The sequence below is a fragment of the Leptonotus elevatus genome, chromosome 14 (assembly GCF_054856555.1).
Source record: "Leptonotus elevatus isolate MCC_2025b chromosome 14, RoL_Lele_1.0, whole genome shotgun sequence".
Taxonomy (NCBI): Eukaryota; Metazoa; Chordata; class Actinopteri; order Syngnathiformes; family Syngnathidae; genus Leptonotus; species Leptonotus elevatus.
Genome location: NC_141252.1, coordinates 837097 through 856512, shown reverse-complemented (window position 1 = coordinate 856512; position 19416 = coordinate 837097). Strand labels below are relative to the sequence as shown.

General features: G+C 40.2%; 1 protein-coding gene across 1 annotated transcript; it reads right to left on the bottom strand.

Moving 5' to 3' along the window:
• Window positions 1-1592: 1592 nt before the first annotated feature.
• Window positions 1593-17903, bottom strand: paplna (papilin a, proteoglycan-like sulfated glycoprotein). Its single transcript, XM_086094656.1, has 22 exons — window positions 17759-17903; window positions 16290-16359; window positions 16117-16220; window positions 15248-15308; window positions 15051-15153; window positions 13672-13802; window positions 13453-13576; window positions 13291-13371; window positions 12121-12293; window positions 11911-12034; window positions 11705-11831; window positions 9993-10188; window positions 8818-8944; window positions 7117-8740; window positions 5857-6039; window positions 5263-5390; window positions 5138-5192; window positions 4911-5057; window positions 3755-3882; window positions 3513-3621; window positions 2692-2867; window positions 1593-1844 (listed from the first exon to the last, which is right to left on the bottom strand). The coding sequence occupies exons 2-22, from the start codon at window positions 16338-16340 to the stop codon at window positions 1666-1668; spliced, it is 4131 nt and encodes a 1376-aa protein (XP_085950782.1). The 5' UTR covers window positions 16341-16359; window positions 17759-17903; the 3' UTR covers window positions 1593-1665.
• Between the last annotated feature and the right edge of the window lie 1513 nt (window positions 17904-19416).

Sequence of the window (19416 nt, the reverse complement as noted above, 5' to 3'; positions counted from 1 at the left end):
TTATTTTAAAAAAAAGTCTCATTTAATTTTGATATTTATTTCTATTTATTTAAAAATTCAAACACTACATTTACATGTAAAGTTATTTGTACTAAATATTTCATTAATTTTATACTTATTTTAATTTAATTGATTAACAAGTAAATGATAAAAATGATTGAAATTATCTAATTATGAATACAAATAAATGCGTATTTACTAGTGCTGTCAAAGTTAATTAAAGCGTTAACTAATTAATTAATCACAAAAAATTATCCCATTAATCTTGTATTAACGCAGATTAATCACACTATTAATTTTGATGATCCTTTAGCTGACTGCGGATGGTTATGGTAAATGTAGCACAGGTTGTGTTTGAGCAATAAACATAACATGCATTGCATGCATTAAAGTAAAGCATTTAATAAATGTTTGCGTGTGACATTCAGAATTTTTGTTCATGTTAAACTATTGGGGTTGTTTTTTCCCCCATTTCAAATTATGCAAATAATTAATTGATAAGAAAGAGAAGAGGATGAGCGTGTGTAGTGGATCAAAAAATGTTGAAGACGTCCTCTTAACATTAAATGTCGAAAAAATAAACACATAACAGGTGCTCTTTAAATTTGCAGGGTAAAAAATTGTTGTTAAAAAGCCATTTTAATTAAGCGATTAATCATGATTAATCAAAATTCTGAGATGTGATTAATCTGATTAAAAATTTAATCATTTGACAGCACTAGTATTTACGTGTATCATTATTAAAAAAATATACAGGTACTCTCAATAAATCCCTTAAATATTTTTTATATTAGGGGTGTCAGGCAAAAATTTTTTAATCGTAATTAATTGCATGAATTCAATAGTTTAATTGCACATTTTCTATCTGTTTTAAATGTACAATAAAATGTACAATAAAATATATTTTTCTATGTTTTCATACTCTTGCTAACATAAGAGTGGGGAAGGTCATTGACACAGTCATTTAATAATAATTCATAAAATTGTGTTAAAATTAAAAAGCTGTACAGTACTGTAAAAAACGAGTGTGATATTGATTTGTGTTGCGGTCATTTTTTCTGACACTAGATGGTAAAATTGCATTTGTAAGACGGTGACAGCTCAGTGCATTTTTTTTTTTATGTTAAGAGCTATCTAATCTTTAACATGAAGTAACTTAAAATGCGAAATTTTGGCGTGGACGTGTCTGCTGCATTGCGACTGGAATTCCTCCATTACAGACTTTCCAAGTAAGGGGCGGTCATTAATCGCGAGTTAAAAAAATTAGTGGCGTTAAAGGAACTTTTAAGTTAACTCAAAATGAACGCACTAGTTCTGACAACCCTATCTAATATATACATATATTTTTAAAAATATCTCAATGAATTCATCTTTTACCAGTATATTTTTTGTGTATTTTTATTGTAGCCTAAACAGATGATTATTATTATTATTATTCCTAATAACTCGCAGTCTTCTTTGAATGGCACGACTCGGCACGGCAAGCAGCACACTCACGTGACAACATTGTGAACATATAGATTTTTATTGTAAACATACAAAAAATGATCAAAAATGGCAATAAAACATCTTTTACATGATAACGTTGAAAGGGCGGCATGGTGACCTTTTTTTTTCCTTTTTTTTTGGGTACCCCAGCCAAAAACAGAGCGCAGAACCACAGCGTCACTGGGCTAAGCTGTCACCGCTGCGTGCTTGGCGGGCACAGCTGGCACAGCAGAAGGCGGCGTAGTACGAGTTGCCGCACAGGCGGGCGTAGACCACCAGCTCGCAGTTGGCCAACTCGGGCTGATCCGAGCACGGCGCTGCTGACGATGACGACGACGACGACGTCGCGACCGCGCCTGAAACGCACGTCCAGCTTTTTTCAAAATCCAACATGGGACGCGCCAAAGGTCACAACTTGAATGTACTCTTTGTAACGGACAGAATATTAGGTACGCTCCACTGCACTGCGTCACACTGTCAGTTGTTCCCTAATATGTTGTAGGACGCACTCGAAAAACAGTTGGGTCAAAAAGTAACCCAATTATGGATCAAAAATGGACCGATTCATGGGTCAACTTTTTGGGTTGTTTTTAACAAAATGCCCCAATTTTTTGACCCAAGTAAAGGATCTGTCCAATATTTATGAGTTGTTTTACACTAAAAGACCCTTTTTTTTTTTACTCAAAGTTGGTTCAAATTGACTTAAGTAGAGGATCGGTCCATTTTTGACCCATAATTGGGTTATTTTTGACCCAACTGTTTTCTAGAGTGAGAGATGTATAGCCACCATCATAAAAAAAGAAAAAAGAAAAAAGTAATAAAACATACCTAAAAAAATCTGCCAATGGATATAAATTTGAGATAATATTAGAACCAGGGCTGAGCATATTTCAATGGATGATATAAGCGTTTTTCAAATCTGCATTTTTTTTTTTTTGCAAATTTTTTCTTTATGTAAAGGTAATTCACATTTTTAGGGAAAAAATTAAGTGATTTTAATCGTATACATATATATTTTTTAAATAATCGGTCAATCGGTAATCGGAATTTTATTCCGGCAAATATCAGAATCAGCCTACAAAAATCAATTTTGGTTGGGCCCTGATTAGAATATTTAATTCCATTGCAAACTTGACTCGACTTAGGAAGTTTGATGGTGGGTGTACCTAATGAAGCGACCGGGTGGGCGTCGTGCTCGCGTACCTGTACGGGCGTCTTTGGCGATGTGCACGTCGGCCGAGGCGCTGGCCGAGTAGACGCCGGCGTAGGCGTTGCATGTGTAGGTGCCCTCATCGCTCGTCTGGACGTTGTTCAGGATCAGGGTCCCGTCGGGTGACACCTGGACCTTTCGTCCGTCCGGACGCACTGGGACGCCGTTCCTACATCCCGAGGAAAAGCCATGCTGATGATGATGATGATGATGATGATGATGATGATGATGATGATGATGATGATGATGATGTAATGTGTTTGGACATATAGTGGTAGATTGACTTATGAGTGCCCCAATTTACTAAGTTATTAACAGTCACTTAAACTTGACATCTGCCCCATTGTTTTATGGTGTTCCACAGGGTTCAATTTTAGAGCCTCTAATGTTTTCGTTGTTATGCTGCCTCTTATTTTATTTTTTTGTTTAACTACGGAATACATACATACTGTACATTCTGGATGCATGGCACTGATGCTTTATGACCACTCTTTGATTTGCCGCCACCTTGTGGCAACTATAGAAATTACTTGAGGTAAAAGTGTCAAATAGTGGGGATTCACTGTATTGTGTTTTGTGGTCGCATATTATGCTGTTGGTTTTTTTTCAGGTATTTTGCCAGATGTCCTTTTACTAATTGGTCTTAAGTAAAGAGATGAGAAGAAGTGGATGGTGTTCACTGAATTAAATCCATATTATCCATTTTTCGTAAATCAAATAAAAATAAATACAAATTTGTGATAGGAGTTATGCTGTCAGAACGAAATTGCTAAGTCAAGGTACCACGGCCATTTTAAGAGTAAGAGCAAATTACCTGGACCAGCCGATGCTTACGTTGTCTCCCGTCGCCACGCAGGGCAGCTGGCCCGTGCTGCCTTCAGGGACCTGGATGTCGTCGGGAGCTTTGGTGATCCGCAGGGCGGCTGAAGGCGCAACAACGAAGGCAGAACGAAAGACAGCATGACAGCAATTTGTCTTCTTTCTAGCTTCATCCACCACTTTTTTTTTTTTTTTTTTAAGTGTGCTAATTGCAAGTATGACGACCGACGAGGTCACCTTGGACTCTGAGCTGCACGCGTCTCTGTTCCAGCTGTCGCTGCGTGGAGGCGGAGCAAGTGTACACGCCGGCGTCCTCCGTCCGGAGCGACTCGATGAGCAGCGCGCCATCGGACTGCTGGACAAACCTTTAGGAGAACAAGGTTTCATTTGGACATTTTTATTTCCACGTGCAACATTGCTCATTTTGAAGGCAATTCAATTAAAACGCGACTTAAAATGTACTGCATGTGCGTTTTTTTCATGACTTTTTTTTTAGGTTTTAGGGAGAAAATCCAATTTTTTTAAGACGCATTCTGCACAGACTAGGTTTTAATATCAATAATTTTTGAAGCCACATTTTACTGAATGTTCATTATTTAAGGGCTTTTCTAAGGAATTGTTGTTCATAAGACTTTTTTTTAAAGTAATTTTACACATAATAAATCCGTGAAAGTCCTCAAATATGACATATTTTATGTCAAATATCTTCCAGAACCCTGGAAATTTGAGGTCTTTAACACAAATCCATCAAGAAATCTTGAAAGATGGCACACTTTAAAAAAAAATGTTGAAAATGAACATTCTATATATTTAGAACGGACTTATTGCTCATGAAATGCCTCCAAGAATCTTGAAAATGGAGTTGCTCAACAAAAGAATCATTCCAAAGTCTTGAAAAGTCAGGCATTCTACATCAAAATACCTTCAAAAAGTCTTGAAAACTGACATATTATAAATACTTTTTAAAAAAATCTTGAATTGAATTGAGGTATTATATATTAAAAGGCTTCAAGGAGTCTTGACAATGGACATATTCTTGCTAGAATGTCTTCCAAAAGCATTGAAAAATGTTGAAATCTTCTTCATGGAAAAAGTTCAAAAAAGTCTTGAAAATTGTGGTGTTCTATGTAAGATTTATTACATAAAATGCTTTAATCCGGTTTAAAAATGGATGTGTTACTCATAAAAGCACGTCTTGAAAATGAACATATTCGACAATCAAATGTATTTTTTAAATCGATATGAATTCAACAAAACTCCCAATGATATTGACATTCTACATGAAATACCCCGAAGTGAAAAGAATCTTCAAAAAGTCCTGAAAAAAACAACCCCAACATATTCTCCTCTTGAAAACATCTTCAAATGGAATTCATATAAATGCGGACATCACCTGGAGTCGCCAAGCGTTCGTCCGTCCCGCGTCCACTGCGTGCTGACGAATCGTCGCGCTGCCGCAGGTACGACGGCGCACGGCAGTCGGGCCGCCTGCCCCGCTCTCGTCTCCAGCAAAGACGAGGCCGAGCGCTCCAGGTCGAACCTGACAGGAAGTAGAACTCACCAGTCCGTTCGCCACTTCCTGCGCTGCTCAACTTCAAAATAAAAGGATTTTGCTCTCACCTCGGCGAAGGTTCCGCCGTTGGCAAGACGGTCGGCTGCAGCTGAGGCCGTCCCTCTATTTGCGAGTCACAACATTAGGAACACATTATGGGATGGCAGGGCGCAGACCTCCGCCAAGGCTTCACCTGAGACGGTCAGGTAAACGTAGCGATGGTCTCTCTCCTGCCCCCTGGTGGCCACGCACAAGAACCAGCCGGCGTCCGACGTGCTGACGGGTCCGAGCAGCAGCGAACCGTTCGGCTGCTGCTGATGTCTAAAGCAAAGACACGAGCAGAACCTACGACATACACTCTTAAAGCTGACGGGTCAAGAGTAACCCAAATTGGGTAAAGCGGCTAACCCGGCGCTGGGTCCAAAAGGGACTGAGCCAACGTTGGGTTATTCGTACCCAGCGCATTGAGATGAGGGTGTAACCAAAATCTAATCTTCAACCCAATCTGATGGGTTAGAAAAATTCGTCCACCCAACTTTAAATAAAAGGAACCCAATCTGTTGAAAATTCACAGCTACCCATCAAGTGGGTTAGGAAAATAACCCGGGGTTAATATATATAAAAATAACCCAACTTGGGTCAACAAGACACTTCTAGGTCGTTTCAACCTAATTTTGGGAGAAAAGTTGTGTCAAATTGGTAGCAAAAGTAGTGGATCGGTTCATGTTTCCGACCCAAATTGGGTTATTTTTCAGCCAAGATTTTTTGTAGCGATTGAAATTCTTACCTGCGCGACGTCATCGCGTTTCCGTCCCTCCTCCACTCGACCACCACCGTCGCACCGGACGACCGCGACGACGCCAACGGCGGTGGGCTGACTCTGCAGGGCAGCACCACCGTCTGGCCCACGAGGGCCTCCACGGCGGACGGGTCCGATTGGTCGATCTTCACCTGGGCTGGCAAAGTCAAGCTGGAGCGAGCAAGGAAAAGTCACTTTACGCTGCACTTCGACGCGGGGTCAAAGTGGGCCGTAAAGAGCGCCACGCGAGCGGGTGACGAAGGTGCGTGCAGACAGACGCAAGACAGCAAGACGACGCCAACACGATAATACAGTGCAACCTTGACTTAAGATTTCAATTAGTTCCGTGACTATGCTTGTAACTTGAATCTTGAAACTTGAAAGTCAACTTTTCCCAGTTAAATGAATGTAAATGTCGTTAATCTGTTCCTTTTTTTTTTTTATATACTAGCCACTTTTTGCTATGTATTTTTAATAAGAAAAATGTTACTGTATTGTACGGTAAAAAAACTAATATTTAAATAAAACGTAAGAAATTAAACATAGACTAAGCGGCAATATTTGCAGTTTTTTGCAGAACAAAAAGCATATACGCGTATAACTATTCTATTGTCTGTCTGCATGTTTAGAAAAAATTATTTTACGCCGTTTACAACTACCGTGATATCGATGTTAGCATTAAGCTAGCAGACCATTGCAAGAAAAATTATGCAATTATTTTGCATAATTATGTAAACAAAAATTTATGCGGTTTTATGTGTTAGCCCGTTTGTTTATTTTAAAGGTCAAATTCAACGGGGCGTGGCATCAAACAGCTTGAAGGAACCGCATACGGCACGCTTGTTACTCGAACAACTCAAACCGGGGGCACTCGTAAGTCAAGGCACCACTGTACCGATTCCCTTCCCGGTTTTTAGTGACCACACTCGGACGAGGACTGGTGAGCATCACAGCACGTTTTTATTAGTTTGATGGTAACACAGAGTGAGATGACACACGAACACAAAACAAGTGTGGGCGGGGCTGGTGAGCTCATGTCGGGTGGATTATGGGAACAAAAGCGGGGCAGGAAAGGGCGGTGGCGACACATTTATTCAATCTGGTTTTCTTTTCGGGGGGGGGGGTTTGAAAGGGTTCGTTAAAGGGTTGAAAGTGGTGACTGATGGGGGCCGTTGGTTGTGGTAAAGGGGATTCGGGTTACTTTAGGGGCGCACCCCCCCCCCCCCCCCCCTCTCTAAAGGTCCTTACCTGGCCGCGGGGATGAGGTGCTTTTTCACGGTGACAAAGTAAGGCTTGCGGGCCTTCATGTAGACTCGGGCCTTGTGGGCAGTTTGGGCCACGCTGGAGGCTACCCTGCGGCGGTAGCCATTGTTGTGGCCATTTCCGTTCCCGTTCTCGCCGTTGCCGTTCTCACCGTTGCCGTTACCATTTCCGTTGTAGTCCTCGCCATTTCCGTTTCCATTGCCATTGCCATTGCCGTTGGCGCGGCCGTTTCCGTTGGCGCGCTGTCCATATCCGTGTGAGTGACCGTTTCCGTTTCCGTTACCGTTTCCGTTGTAGTGCTCACCATTTCCGTTGCCGTTTTCGTTACCATTTGAGTGGCCATTTCCGTTTCCATTACCATTTCCATTGTCGTGCTCCCCGTTTCCATTTCCATTGGAGTGACCGTTACCGTTTCCATTGGTATGGCCGTTACCATTTCCATTTCCGTTTGAGTAACCGTTTCCGTTGCGGCCGTTACCGTTTCCGTTTGAGTAACCGTTACCGTTTCCATTGGTGCGGCCATTACCATTACCGTTTCCATTTCCATTTGAGTGACCATTACCATTTCCGTTGGCGTGGCCATTACCATTTCCGTTTCCGTTGGTGCGGCCGTTACCGTTTCCATTGGAGTAACCGTTACCATTACCGTTGCCGTTTCCGTTGGCATGGCCGTTACCGTTGCCGTTTCCGTTGGCGTGGCCGTTACCGTTGCCGTTGGTGTGGCCGTTACCGTTGCCGTTTCCGTTGGCGTGGCCGTTACCGTTGCCGTTTCCGTTGGCGTGGCCGTTACCGTTGCCGTTTCCGTTGGCGTGGCCGTTACCGTTGCCGTTTCCGTTGGCGTGGCCGTTACCGTTGCCGTTTCCGTTGGCGTGGCCGTTACCGTTGCCGTTTCCGTTGGTGTGGCCGTTACCGTTGCCGTTTCCGTTGGTGTGGCCGTTGCCATTGGTGCGGCCGTTACCGTTGCCGTTTCCGTTTCCGTTGGTGAGGCCGTTGCCATTGGTGCGGCCGTTACCGTTGCCGTTTCCGTTTCCGTTGGTGAGGCCGTTGCCATTGGTGCGGCCGTTACCGTTGCCGTTTCCGTTGGTGCGGCCGTTACCGTTACCGTTTCCATTTCCGTTTGGGTAACCATTACCGTTGCCATTGCCATTTCCATTAGTACGGCCGTTACCATTTCCGTTTGAGTAACCGTTACCGTTTCCATTGGTGCGTCCGTTACCGTTACCATTTCCATTTCCATTTCCATGACCGTTAGCGCGGCCGTTGCCGTTGCCGTTACCATTTCCGTTTGCGTAACCGTTGCCATTTCCATTTCCATTTCCATTGGCACGGCCGTTACCGTTTCCGTTGACGCGGCCGTTGCCGTTGCCGTTGCCGTTTCCGTTTCCGTTTCCATTTCCGTTTCCATTGTAGCCATTTCCGTTTGCTCTGCCATTGGGCTCGTGGCAGACCAGGTCGCACTCCTCCTGCGTTGCAAAGTGGTTGCTGTTGCCGTGGCAGCCTCCGTACCAGAACTCGGTACACTTGCCAGTTAGAACATTAAAGAAGAAACGCGATGTCCAGCCGGCGCAGGATCCGGCAGCCTTAGGCAGCGAGCAGATGGAGCGCTCATCTGGAGAAAACAAATCAATTTTTCCTCAAATCACTATCGCGCATGCGTGTGTTGGGGTTTTCGTTGTTGACACTCACAAGGTGCAGGTGGGTCGCGGCAGCCCTCTCCATTGGGCCCGGCTGCGGGAGTGGTACGGTCGTAGCAGCACCCGTAGGTGGTGGTGCGGCACTGGACGGCGTTCTCAGAGGGGACGTAGGAAATGATCTGAGTACACACATGCGTGCCACAGCAGTCATCAATGTTAATAAATAAGCCAATTTCCTATCAATATTGTAGGCGGTGATATATCACATTATTGATACTTGATCCAGTCGTATCAACCTCATGATATTGATATTTGATCCAGTCCTATTGATGCTTAATATACGATACCTCACAATATTGTATCAATAATGTTGCCTATAGTAGATTATATCAATATCTGAAACACCGTAGCTTATAATACATTATGAGATTTTTTTTTACTTAGTTCTTTTTTTATTATTATTATTATTTTATTTATTTTTTTAATATATTTTTTTATATATTTTTTTACTTAGTTCTATTGATACTGTAGCTAATGACACATCACAATATTGATATCCGTTAAAGTTTTGTCAATGCAGTAGCCTATGATACAGCACAGTATTGATATTCAGGGTATCTAGGGGATTGTTTTAAATTAATAAAAAAACTGAAATTCAATAATAAAAAAACTAATTATTTTTCATTTCTGAATTTCTCATTTTCATTTTTTTATGATTGTACTTTTTTTGGTGATGATATTTGCCTAATCTTTTTTTTTAATTTACAAAAAATAATAATTCAAGCAATTATTATGAATAAAAGTAAAACCCCATTCTTTTAACTCTGTCGTGGGTGCTTATTACTCCTCTGATGGTTCTCTAATCAAGCCCTACCTGCACCATCATTGGCTGACAGTTTTCAATGATTGTTAATGTATCATTGGATCAACACAGTAACTTGTAATTTATAAAAGCACTTTACATCAAATTCTGCTATTATCAATTAAGTGGTTTAATTTAGTTGGAAAAAAAATACAGAGATCAAAGAAAAGCTTTGTATTATTAAGCTTTGTGAAAGTCATACATACTTCAAATGGCAGTAACTGTAAACCTATAATACAGTATATACAGTACAGTAAATACAATAGAGTAGTAGTAGTAAATTCTGCCTAGCAACAATTGACTGTGCAAAAACATTTTTTTTAAAATGAACAATTTCATAATACAGGCAAACATGCTTCTCTCACCGCTCTTGCGGGGAGGTCGGTACAGCGCTGCATGTTGCATTTCTGCTGGTCTGTGGGTGCCTGGTAGTACTGTGCGCAGTAAGCGTCCTCGACCACACGGGGTCCTGACTCGTCATTGTACAGACAGTCCACGCCGCGATACTGCAAGCCGCCTCCGCATGGGACGTTGCAGTCGTTCCACTCGCTGCTTCTCCAGCTGTGGGACAAGTCAGTTTGTTGGGAAACAAAGTACTTCAAAAGGTTCCATTTATGTTCAATGGATAGAAAAAAATGCAATAAAAAACATTCTAGCTAAAATGACAAATTTCAAACCAAAATGGCTGATTTGTCTTTGTCTTTTTCAGGCATGTCTTCTGAAGTCTGTTCATGATTAGCAACATGGCATTTTATAGATCTATAGAAGTAAAACTGGCTTTGTTTGGTGGCTGAACTTTTTCAAATACCGACAAGAAATTATGGACCACAAAGACAGCTTCAAACCAAAATGGCCGACATCAAGTGCATTTTTGGACATGAGTTTCGGACACTTCAGCGAGTCTACTTATAGCCATGCCTACCAAATGTAACATTTCTAAAAGAATTCCACAGCAGTGGTTTCCCAACTGTTGTCCCCCTGGGACCAGCATTTTCCTTTTTTGTTTTATTTTCATCACCCACTTTTATAGACGTTGCACACAATAAATAACATGCAGCTTTATTTAAAAAATAGCTTCTGACAACACGAGTAGTGTATCAAATATAAAACGAGTTTAACATACCGGTGCTAACGGTACATCATTCGCCATGACGTGCGCTAGCTAGTGTAAATTAGCGGCTAAAGCGCTAGGCAGCTATGCTTCGTATTGCTTACTAAACTAGGTACGCCTCAGCACCGTAGCAGAAAAATCAAAGTACGACTACATATTTTTTTACTAGCTGTCCACAATACACCCAAAATGGGCCCGCGACCCACCAGTTGAGAATTTCTGTTCTGGAAGGAATTACCAAGCCAATATGGCCGCTCCACAGCAAAATAGCAGACATAAAGTGTTTTTTTAACGTTTTTTTTCCAGCCGCGGATCCTTGAGACTTTTTTTGGGCGTATGATTACCGGTACTCATTGTAAACATGCCTACCACATTACACATTCCTGAAACTGGCTTTGTGGGCAGATTTATGGGTATACTAGCCAAAATGGCCGTGTAAAACCAAAATGGCCGACTTCCTACGTGGTCTGGGAATTGGCTTTTATAGACTTTTTTTTTATAGGTCTGCTCATGATAGAATTTCATGCTGTTTAATGAAACTTTATTTATTTACAGTAGAGGCAAAAAAGTTTGGACACGCCTCATTCAATGTGCTAATTGCTTTATTCTCATTACTATTTACATTGTAGATTCTCACTGAAGGCGTCAAAAGTAAGAATGAACACGTGGAGTTATGTCGTCAACACAGAAAAGGTGAAATAACTGAAAACATGTTTTAGATTCTAGTTTCTTCAAAAATAGCCGCACAAAATAGAATTTATTTCTAAACTTTTGGCCTGTACTGTATTTTTTTATTTGACTTTAAAAGGTGTTAACGAGCTCAAACGGCCACTTCAAATCAACATGGCGGATTTCTTCTGCCTTTCGAGCCATGGGCTTTTCGAGACCACCGACGGAGAAGCCTACCAAATTTCATGTTAGTGAATTGTAAAATAAAACATTGTGGAAGAAACGTGTTTCACTCACGCGTAGGTGACGGGGCAAGCCTGAGGGTTGCAGGTTCTGTTGCTCTCGGGCCGGGCGTAGGACGCGCACAGGTAGTCGGGCACGGCCTCGTTGTCGACGGAGCAGTAGACGGCTCTGGACTGCGAGCCTGGTGGCAGAGCGCCGGATATTTTCAAACACGATAACAAAAGGAACGCCAGGTAGAAATCTCTTCCTGGATTTCCCACCTGATCCGCACTCTTGGCTGCAGGCGGACCAAGATCCGAAGCTCCAGGAGTATCCCTCTGTGGGGTGCCCCACGGGAAGGTAGTACTCGTACTCCACGCCCTGGTTGGGCTCCTGGTTGATCAGCTGCGAGCATCACATTCAACAAGTTCAACGTTTGCGCTCTTTGCCGACTGCGGGCGGCGCGCTCCCCGTCGGAGAAGCGTTCGCACCTCCACGACGAGGGGCTCGGTGGTGGGCCCGCGGCCAATGATGGACTCGGGAATGTTGTCGCCCTCGACGCCTCGTTGGTAGTACAGCTTGGTGCCGGCGATGTGGGTGGCACTTGAGAACTCGAGTGCCCAGTGGCCGTTCAGGTAGTAATCTCCTTGCAGGTTCTTGACGGCTAATCGCGCACACACACAACGGGACTTTGCTAGGACCGTTAATAGTCATTTTTTTTATTTTTTATTTATTTATTTTTTTTAACTTTTATTTTTTACTTTTATTTTTTACTTTTATTTTTTACTTGTATTTTTTACTTTTATTTTTTACTTTTATTTTTTACTTTTATTTTTTACTTTTATTTTTTACTTGTATTTTTTACTTTTATTTTTTACTTTTATTTTTTACTTTTATTTTTTACTTTTATTTTTTACTTTTATTTATCTATTTATTTTATTTTATGAGTGTCAAAATGAGTGTGTTAATTTTGAGTTAATTTAACAACACTTAACTTTTCTAACGTACGATTAATGATTAATGATTGGGAAGTTTGTACTGGGAGAATTCCAGTTGCAACTCGGCAGACACGTCCACAGTCAAAATTTTGCAGTAATAAATGTAATAATAATGCATATATTTGTGGAGACTTGGATCAAGTTGTATTTTTCAATTTTTAAAATGTGCAGAAATTCACGTTACTTTATGTTAAAGATTAGATAGCTCTGAAAAGAAAAATGCACTGAGCTGTCAACCAAGGTCTTTAGAAATGCAATTATGCCATCTAGTGGCAGAAAAATGATCTCAACACAAATCAATATCACACTCGTTTTTTTTACAGTACAGTACATCTTTTTATTTTAACTCAATTTTATGAATTATGAAATTACTGTATTAATGGCTAAAAGATGCAGCCATATTTCAATTATTTTTACATTTTTTTCTTTTATGTTGTGGGAAAACGATTGTACATTTTATTGTACATTTACAGAAAAGATATCAAAATTTTAATTTATCTATAGTCATGCAATTAATTACAAATTAATCGCCTGACACCCTTCATTTATTTATTTATTTATTTATTACTTTGTTAGTTTCAATTTGTTTTTGGAGCAAGTTTTTTTTTTTTTTTTTTTTTTTTTTTTTTACTGCTGCTAACTTATGGCCAAAAGTAGTTTTACCGAGGTAATTGCGTGAGGCGTGTTTCTCTCTGATGCTGATGGAGGTGGCTCCAGCGGGGATGGTGAAGATCTGTTGGTAACCTGCAGATGTGGACAGTGAGCTTCAGATGTTATTCTGAGGGGGGTGGGGGTTTGGGGGGGGGGGGTCTTCCAGTAACGTACCGTGGCCTAGACGCTGCGTGGTGAAGGTGTTCCTGACCAGCGAGCAGGTCTGCCCGTGGCCCCCGCACTGCAGGCAGGGGTCCTCCTGCACATGGGAGTCCAGGTTGTTGTCGCAGCCCATGCGCTGGAAGACACAAAGTTGAAAACGAACTACGATGTCAAAGCAATGTCAATATGTCACCGCGCAATATCAACAATCGAGCTGGTTTGCCGTCCTACCCTGCACACTCCCTCCACACAAATGTCAGAGCGTCCAGGGTGGCAAGGTGTCCCGTCCTTCACGCTGGCACTGTGGCGGTAGACGAAGTTCTCTCCCTTGGGCACGCAGTTCAGCTCGCAGGGGTTCTCGGCTGTCACAAGAAAAATTGTCATTTCTTCAAAAATGTCCACATTACTTAAACCAATGTCAAAATATTCAGCTCATTTACGCAACTATATATTTTTTTTTTATTCCTACCTTTCCCACAATTCAAATTATTTTTTTATGACAACGATCCAATTGAAAGGAATGGAGACTGACATATACAACTACTCTTGACTACTTTGTCAATTATTACTCCAACTAACCACATGTTTTCACATTTCCCAAATAATTTGAACTATTTCAACCTCAAAATTGTTCTGCTCATTTGGGACGAGTGCTTTCCATTTACTGCTTTATGTTAAAATCAGTGTTGCCAACTCCCCAGTAACGAAAGTAGTTAGTGGCTGTCCTAAAAGTTGCTAAATGACGTCATCGCCTAATTTGCATAATCGGCAATACAACGAAACGCAACGTTAGGTAAGAAATGTGTGACTTTTCTCATTTTACCACGGTGTTTATTAAATATTGCGCACAAGCCGAGGTGGCAAATCCAGGTCCGGAAAGTAAAAACCCTATCACAGTTTGGCTTTAACCCTAGATGCTTGTTAGCTAGCTAGCTAGTTCCCTGGCTAGCTCCCATGGTGCTCGTTTACCTGCTAGGGGGTTAGCTAAATAGCTAGCTAGCATCAAAGGCTAAAACCAAACTGTAGCAGGGTTTTTACTCTCTGGACCGGGATTTGCCACCTCTGCGCACAAGTAACACACATTAAATAAATAAATAAGTAAATTAAATAAACAAAAACGAATACGGAAACTAACTCAAACTAAATTAAAACTAAGCATTTTCGAAATAACTAAAACTAATCAAAGTTGATTAGTGCCAGTAAAAATGATACAGACCCCCTCGGGTCGTGGCACAGGTACCATTCAACGAGTTTTAAGTCGATGAAAATATTTGATTAAGGTTGAAAAGTTCCTTAATGCTACTTTTAATACTTTGTCTAGACCCACATTATATAAATCAATCTTGTATTGTTAAATGCTAGAATATCAAATGTAATCAAAAGACCAAGAGGCTTTGAAAAGTCGCTAGATTTAAAATGTCTTATTAGCACGCTAGCATTTGATCAATTCTCATTATATTAGTACTACAATTGAGTACTTTTAACACTTTCTATTTTTCACATTTCCCACATTTCACTTACTTTTTTTTCAGCATTCACGCGTTATTTCTACAGAAACGATCCAGTACTTATTATTTGCGTTAACAATAAATGATTGCGGGTTAAGTTACCTCCGTAATAGGGCACCCAGGTGTAGCGGGACCCCTTGAAGTCAGTGCCATCGAACTGGGAGCACTGCTCCTCGCGGTAGTCCTTGGTTCCCGCGGGACACTCCTGAACGCGGAAGTTGATATCGTTATGTAGCGATAATATTAGAAAACACAATTATTTCATTGGGTGTGGCTGTATTGGTGAAATGTGTGTTTACCTGAGTGTTACAGGCCAGGTAAGACTTTTCAGGTCCGACACAGTTGAAGCCTCCATCGTTCCTGTTTCCAGTGGGAAAAAGGCAATTAGCATGCTAATTAGCGGACGAGCTGCTAGTAGCTGCTACACACATGCGCTTAAATAATGATTATTTCAGAATACATAATTGAATCTTTTTTTAATATAAAAGTTATACTATAAGAAATTAAAGTAGATTAAAAAAAATGTATTGAAAAAGAAATGTCCCCGAGAATTAGAAGGAAAAAAATTAATTAAAAAAAAAAAAAGTCCTGCAACAGTATTATTGGATGTATAGTGCATATGAGTTCATCAGCCATAAATAAAAATAATTTAAGAGCACAAACCAAAATGATGATGCGCGACTTTTTTATATACACCCCGTCTGAGGTTTTCAGCCCGGCCAAAATTGAAGAGATAGAAATAAAATGCACGCATTTCATCCTCTCCCAGACGACGGCCCAAAAAAGATGCATTTTGTTTGACTTGGACATTTTTCCTGCCAACTGCGCGACGCCCGTGCCAACTCCACACGTACAGTGTGTGTGTGTGTGTGTGTGTGTGTGTGTGGGTGTGTGTGTGTGTGTGTGTGTGTGCAAACTATGAATAACAAGAAAACTAAATGTGTCAATTCAGGCATGGCTTCTTGTGGGTTTACTCGTTGGAGACACGTCTACCCGAAATTCATGATGCAAAGTGAACCTGACTTTGCGGGCACTTCTGCAAAAGTTCACATGGCTAACTGAGACGGAATGTGGGTGGGGGGGCGATTTATTTATTCATTTCGAACCCAGAGTGCGCAATATAGGGCCCAAATGACCACTTCAAACCAAAGTGCCAGACTTGCCATACCTGTGTGTGATGCAGCGTCTGCTTCGGACCATCACGCCACCGCCGCAGGTCCGACTGCATTGTCCGTATGCACCCCACCCCTCCCAGTAGTCCTCGGCGGACACCTACGCGCACAGAACGCTTTTAAGACACTATTCTCACACTTGAAATGTGAGTTGTCATATAAGTGTTACCAAAAGGGCTGGAGCCAAGACCAGCTGGAGGAGTAACAGAGGCAGCATCATCGTCGTAAATTAGTCTTCCCTGAGGGAGGTAAAAGTATGTACAGTATATATGAAGGTCAGTCCAACGTCCGCAGTTTGAACATGAAAGAATGTGATTCAGATATAAGGGGGGGGAAACTGCTTAAATAATGATTCACTTCAACAACAAAAATCATAAAAAAATAAAATCAAAATTGTATCAAAATAAAATTTAAAAAAGTTTTTTTTTTTTAAGTTCAAGTTACTGCAACATTCTGCACAATTTAGGTTTTCTTTCATGTAGCACTACGGGTAAACATAGCACACTTTGAAAACAACTCCATTTCTATAGCATCAACAACCAAAGCTCTAAAAATTCACTTCAATTAAAAAATATTTGTCATTTTATACATGAAATGAAAGATGACATGAGGATACTCGTATTGAAAAATAACTTTTTCTCAGTTAATTTTGTTGACCAATCTACTCTGTACATAATTTTTGTCTTTTTTCAATGCCTTTAATTTATTTTACTTTTAAACATCTTTTACTTCCTTGACTGTTTTTAATTTTTCTCATTTACATTTATCTTATCTTTGACACTTAAATTTCTTGTTTCAATCCTTAAATTTGTCTTTTAAACTTATTTTACTTACTCTACATTTTTTAAAACCTTCGCTTAATTGTATTAACGTAAAACAAATGTTTTAACCTTAAAAATTTTTTTTGACTTAAACCTTGACTTAAATCTCTATTTCATTCTTTACCCTTGAATTTATTCATTATGAACCTTAAACATTATTTACCCTCTTTTACTTCTTTAAATGTATTTATTTTCTTTTACTTTTATTGTATTTTTTACCTTAATTTTCATTTGCTATTTAACCTCAAATTAGTTTTATTTGATCCCTTTTAACTTTTTTCTTTAAATTTGTTTTATTTTGCTCCTTAAATTTATTTCACCTTTGAAACTTTCTTTAAGTTATTTTTTATTTCATGACTTTTACTTCCACAATATATATTTTTTTCAACCTGGAATTGCTTTTTTAAACTTATATTTATTTTATTTTGTTTTTTTTAACCTTAATTTTTGTTTCCTTTCTTTTTCCCTTAAATGTCTTATTTAACCTCTTTTACAGCATTAAATTTTATACTTCAGATATTTTTGAAATAGTCATTTATTTTATTTTTATAAGACTTTGAAAATCTCTTTTACGTCCTCAAACATTTCGATGACTATTTTATTTTTGCAACCTTTAACGTCCTAATACGCACTTCCGGTTAGCGTTGGTCTCTCTCATTTACTTTGTACATTGTTTACATGTTTTACTTCCGCTCGTGTTCGTCGCGTCTACTTGACCTAAAATTCCTCCTCCTCTTACTCCTCCTCTTTTTTCTTTTTGCAACTTTTTCCGAAAAGCGTTCCACCAAAAAAACGCGGAGACTCGGTCAGTACTCACCCGGCTCGGTGCAGTCAAACTCGGTCTGGGTCCGAAGGTTCCTCGCTGCTGGACTCGGTCCGACAGATGAGTCCAAAAAGAGCCGCGGTGCCCTCATATATGCTGGGGGTGGGATGAAGAGGTGTTGGGGTGGAAGCCAGGGAGGGAGGGGGGTTCGGGTGGGAGGACGAGGAGGGGTTGGATGAGGGAGGGAGATAGGGAAGGAAGAGGAGGGGGGGGGGGTTGATTTAGGTTCGGGGGGCAGAGTTCGCACATGCGCATTAGATGCACATTTAATTCCCTGGCCACTTTTTTGGTAGAGAGGGCAAAAGTAATGACTGACTGCACAGATACATGTGTTAAAAAGTAACTGAGTACAAATACTTCATTACTGGGATGTTTCAGCTATCTGTAGTTGGCTTAAGTATCTTTTTGCTTTTAATTTACTCCCTACATTTGTTAGAGAGACTTGGACTTTCTACGCCTTATTTTGTCAAAGACAATATGTGAGTCGTGGCATGGATATTGTACATAATTGAAAAATAATAATTTAAAAAACCTAAAAAGTCAGTATTTGAACAGGGGTGTGTAGACATTTTATAGCATAAAAATTAGGGGGGGGTAAAATACAAATATAGTTACAAATAAAGTGGATATCAAAAGTCTACACACCCCTATTTAAAGACCAGGTTTTTGTGATATAAAAAAAATAGACCAATATTAATTTAACAAGTTGCCATTATATAATAACCTGTACAACACAAATTACAAAAATATTTTCAAGGGGGAAGTCAAACTAAACAACTGTGATGTGGTTGCATAAGTGCACACACCCTCTTAAAAATGTGTTTCTCCGAACCGTAACAGTAAATAAAATTCAGACTTTCTTGATTTTTCCGGCATTTTATTTATTTATTTTTGGTACTGGTCTTGGTGACATAAATGGTAAGGGGAAAAACTTGATTAATTTTTTTATAAATCACAATAACCTGATTTGACCAGGGGTGTGTACACTTTTTATATCCACAACACGTAACAGCCCTATGAGGGGAAATCAGAACGACGATGTGGTTATACTGGCAACTCGACTTACCTATTTTGTACTTAGTTAGTTGCCACCACTGTTCTTGGGTGCTTATTATGGCGCGTGCGTAATAGCAGGGTGACACGCAAGCACTGCGACAACTTGGACTGAACCAGGATGATGAGCACATCTTCATCATATACAAGTGCTGCATGCACTGTTCTATCATTTATTCACGCCCACGCTGTCATTTGATTACAAGTTGACCAAAAGCCTCATTTTATATTTAAATGCCTCGCTTTTTTCATTTCAAATAGCAGGCTCTTTATGTTTGAGCGGAGCGCAAACTACTAATTGGGTCGAGGTTCTCAAGGTCCGGGGGGGAATTTATTTTCAGACGCGAGGCGAACAAAAAGAGGACTTTTGGAATTGATATGCATCCATTTTTAGAAGCGCCTGTTATGTAAAATAGGGGGGTGCTTCTTTCTTTATATATTGTATTTACTACCTTAAATAATTCATTCAATGTATTTTTCTTTTTTACCTTATTCATGGATGTCCTGGCCCATCTGCTTGATTAAAAATAAAAATAATCAAAGTTCATCATGTCTGTGCTAAATGATAGCCGATGTGATGATTTACAATGGGAATGGTC

Coding starts and splice junctions, on each gene's coding strand:
- paplna (XM_086094656.1), bottom strand. CDS start 16,340: ATGATGCTGCCTCTGTTACTCCTCCAGCTGGTCTTGGCTCCAGCCCTT. Junction 15,309..16,116: donor AGACGCTGCATCACACACAG/GTATGGCAAGTC, acceptor CACTGGAAACAG/GAACGATGGAGGCTTCAACT. Junction 13,372..13,452: donor CACGCAGCGTCTAGGCCACG/GTACGTTACTGG, acceptor CCACATCTGCAG/GTTACCAACAGATCTTCACC.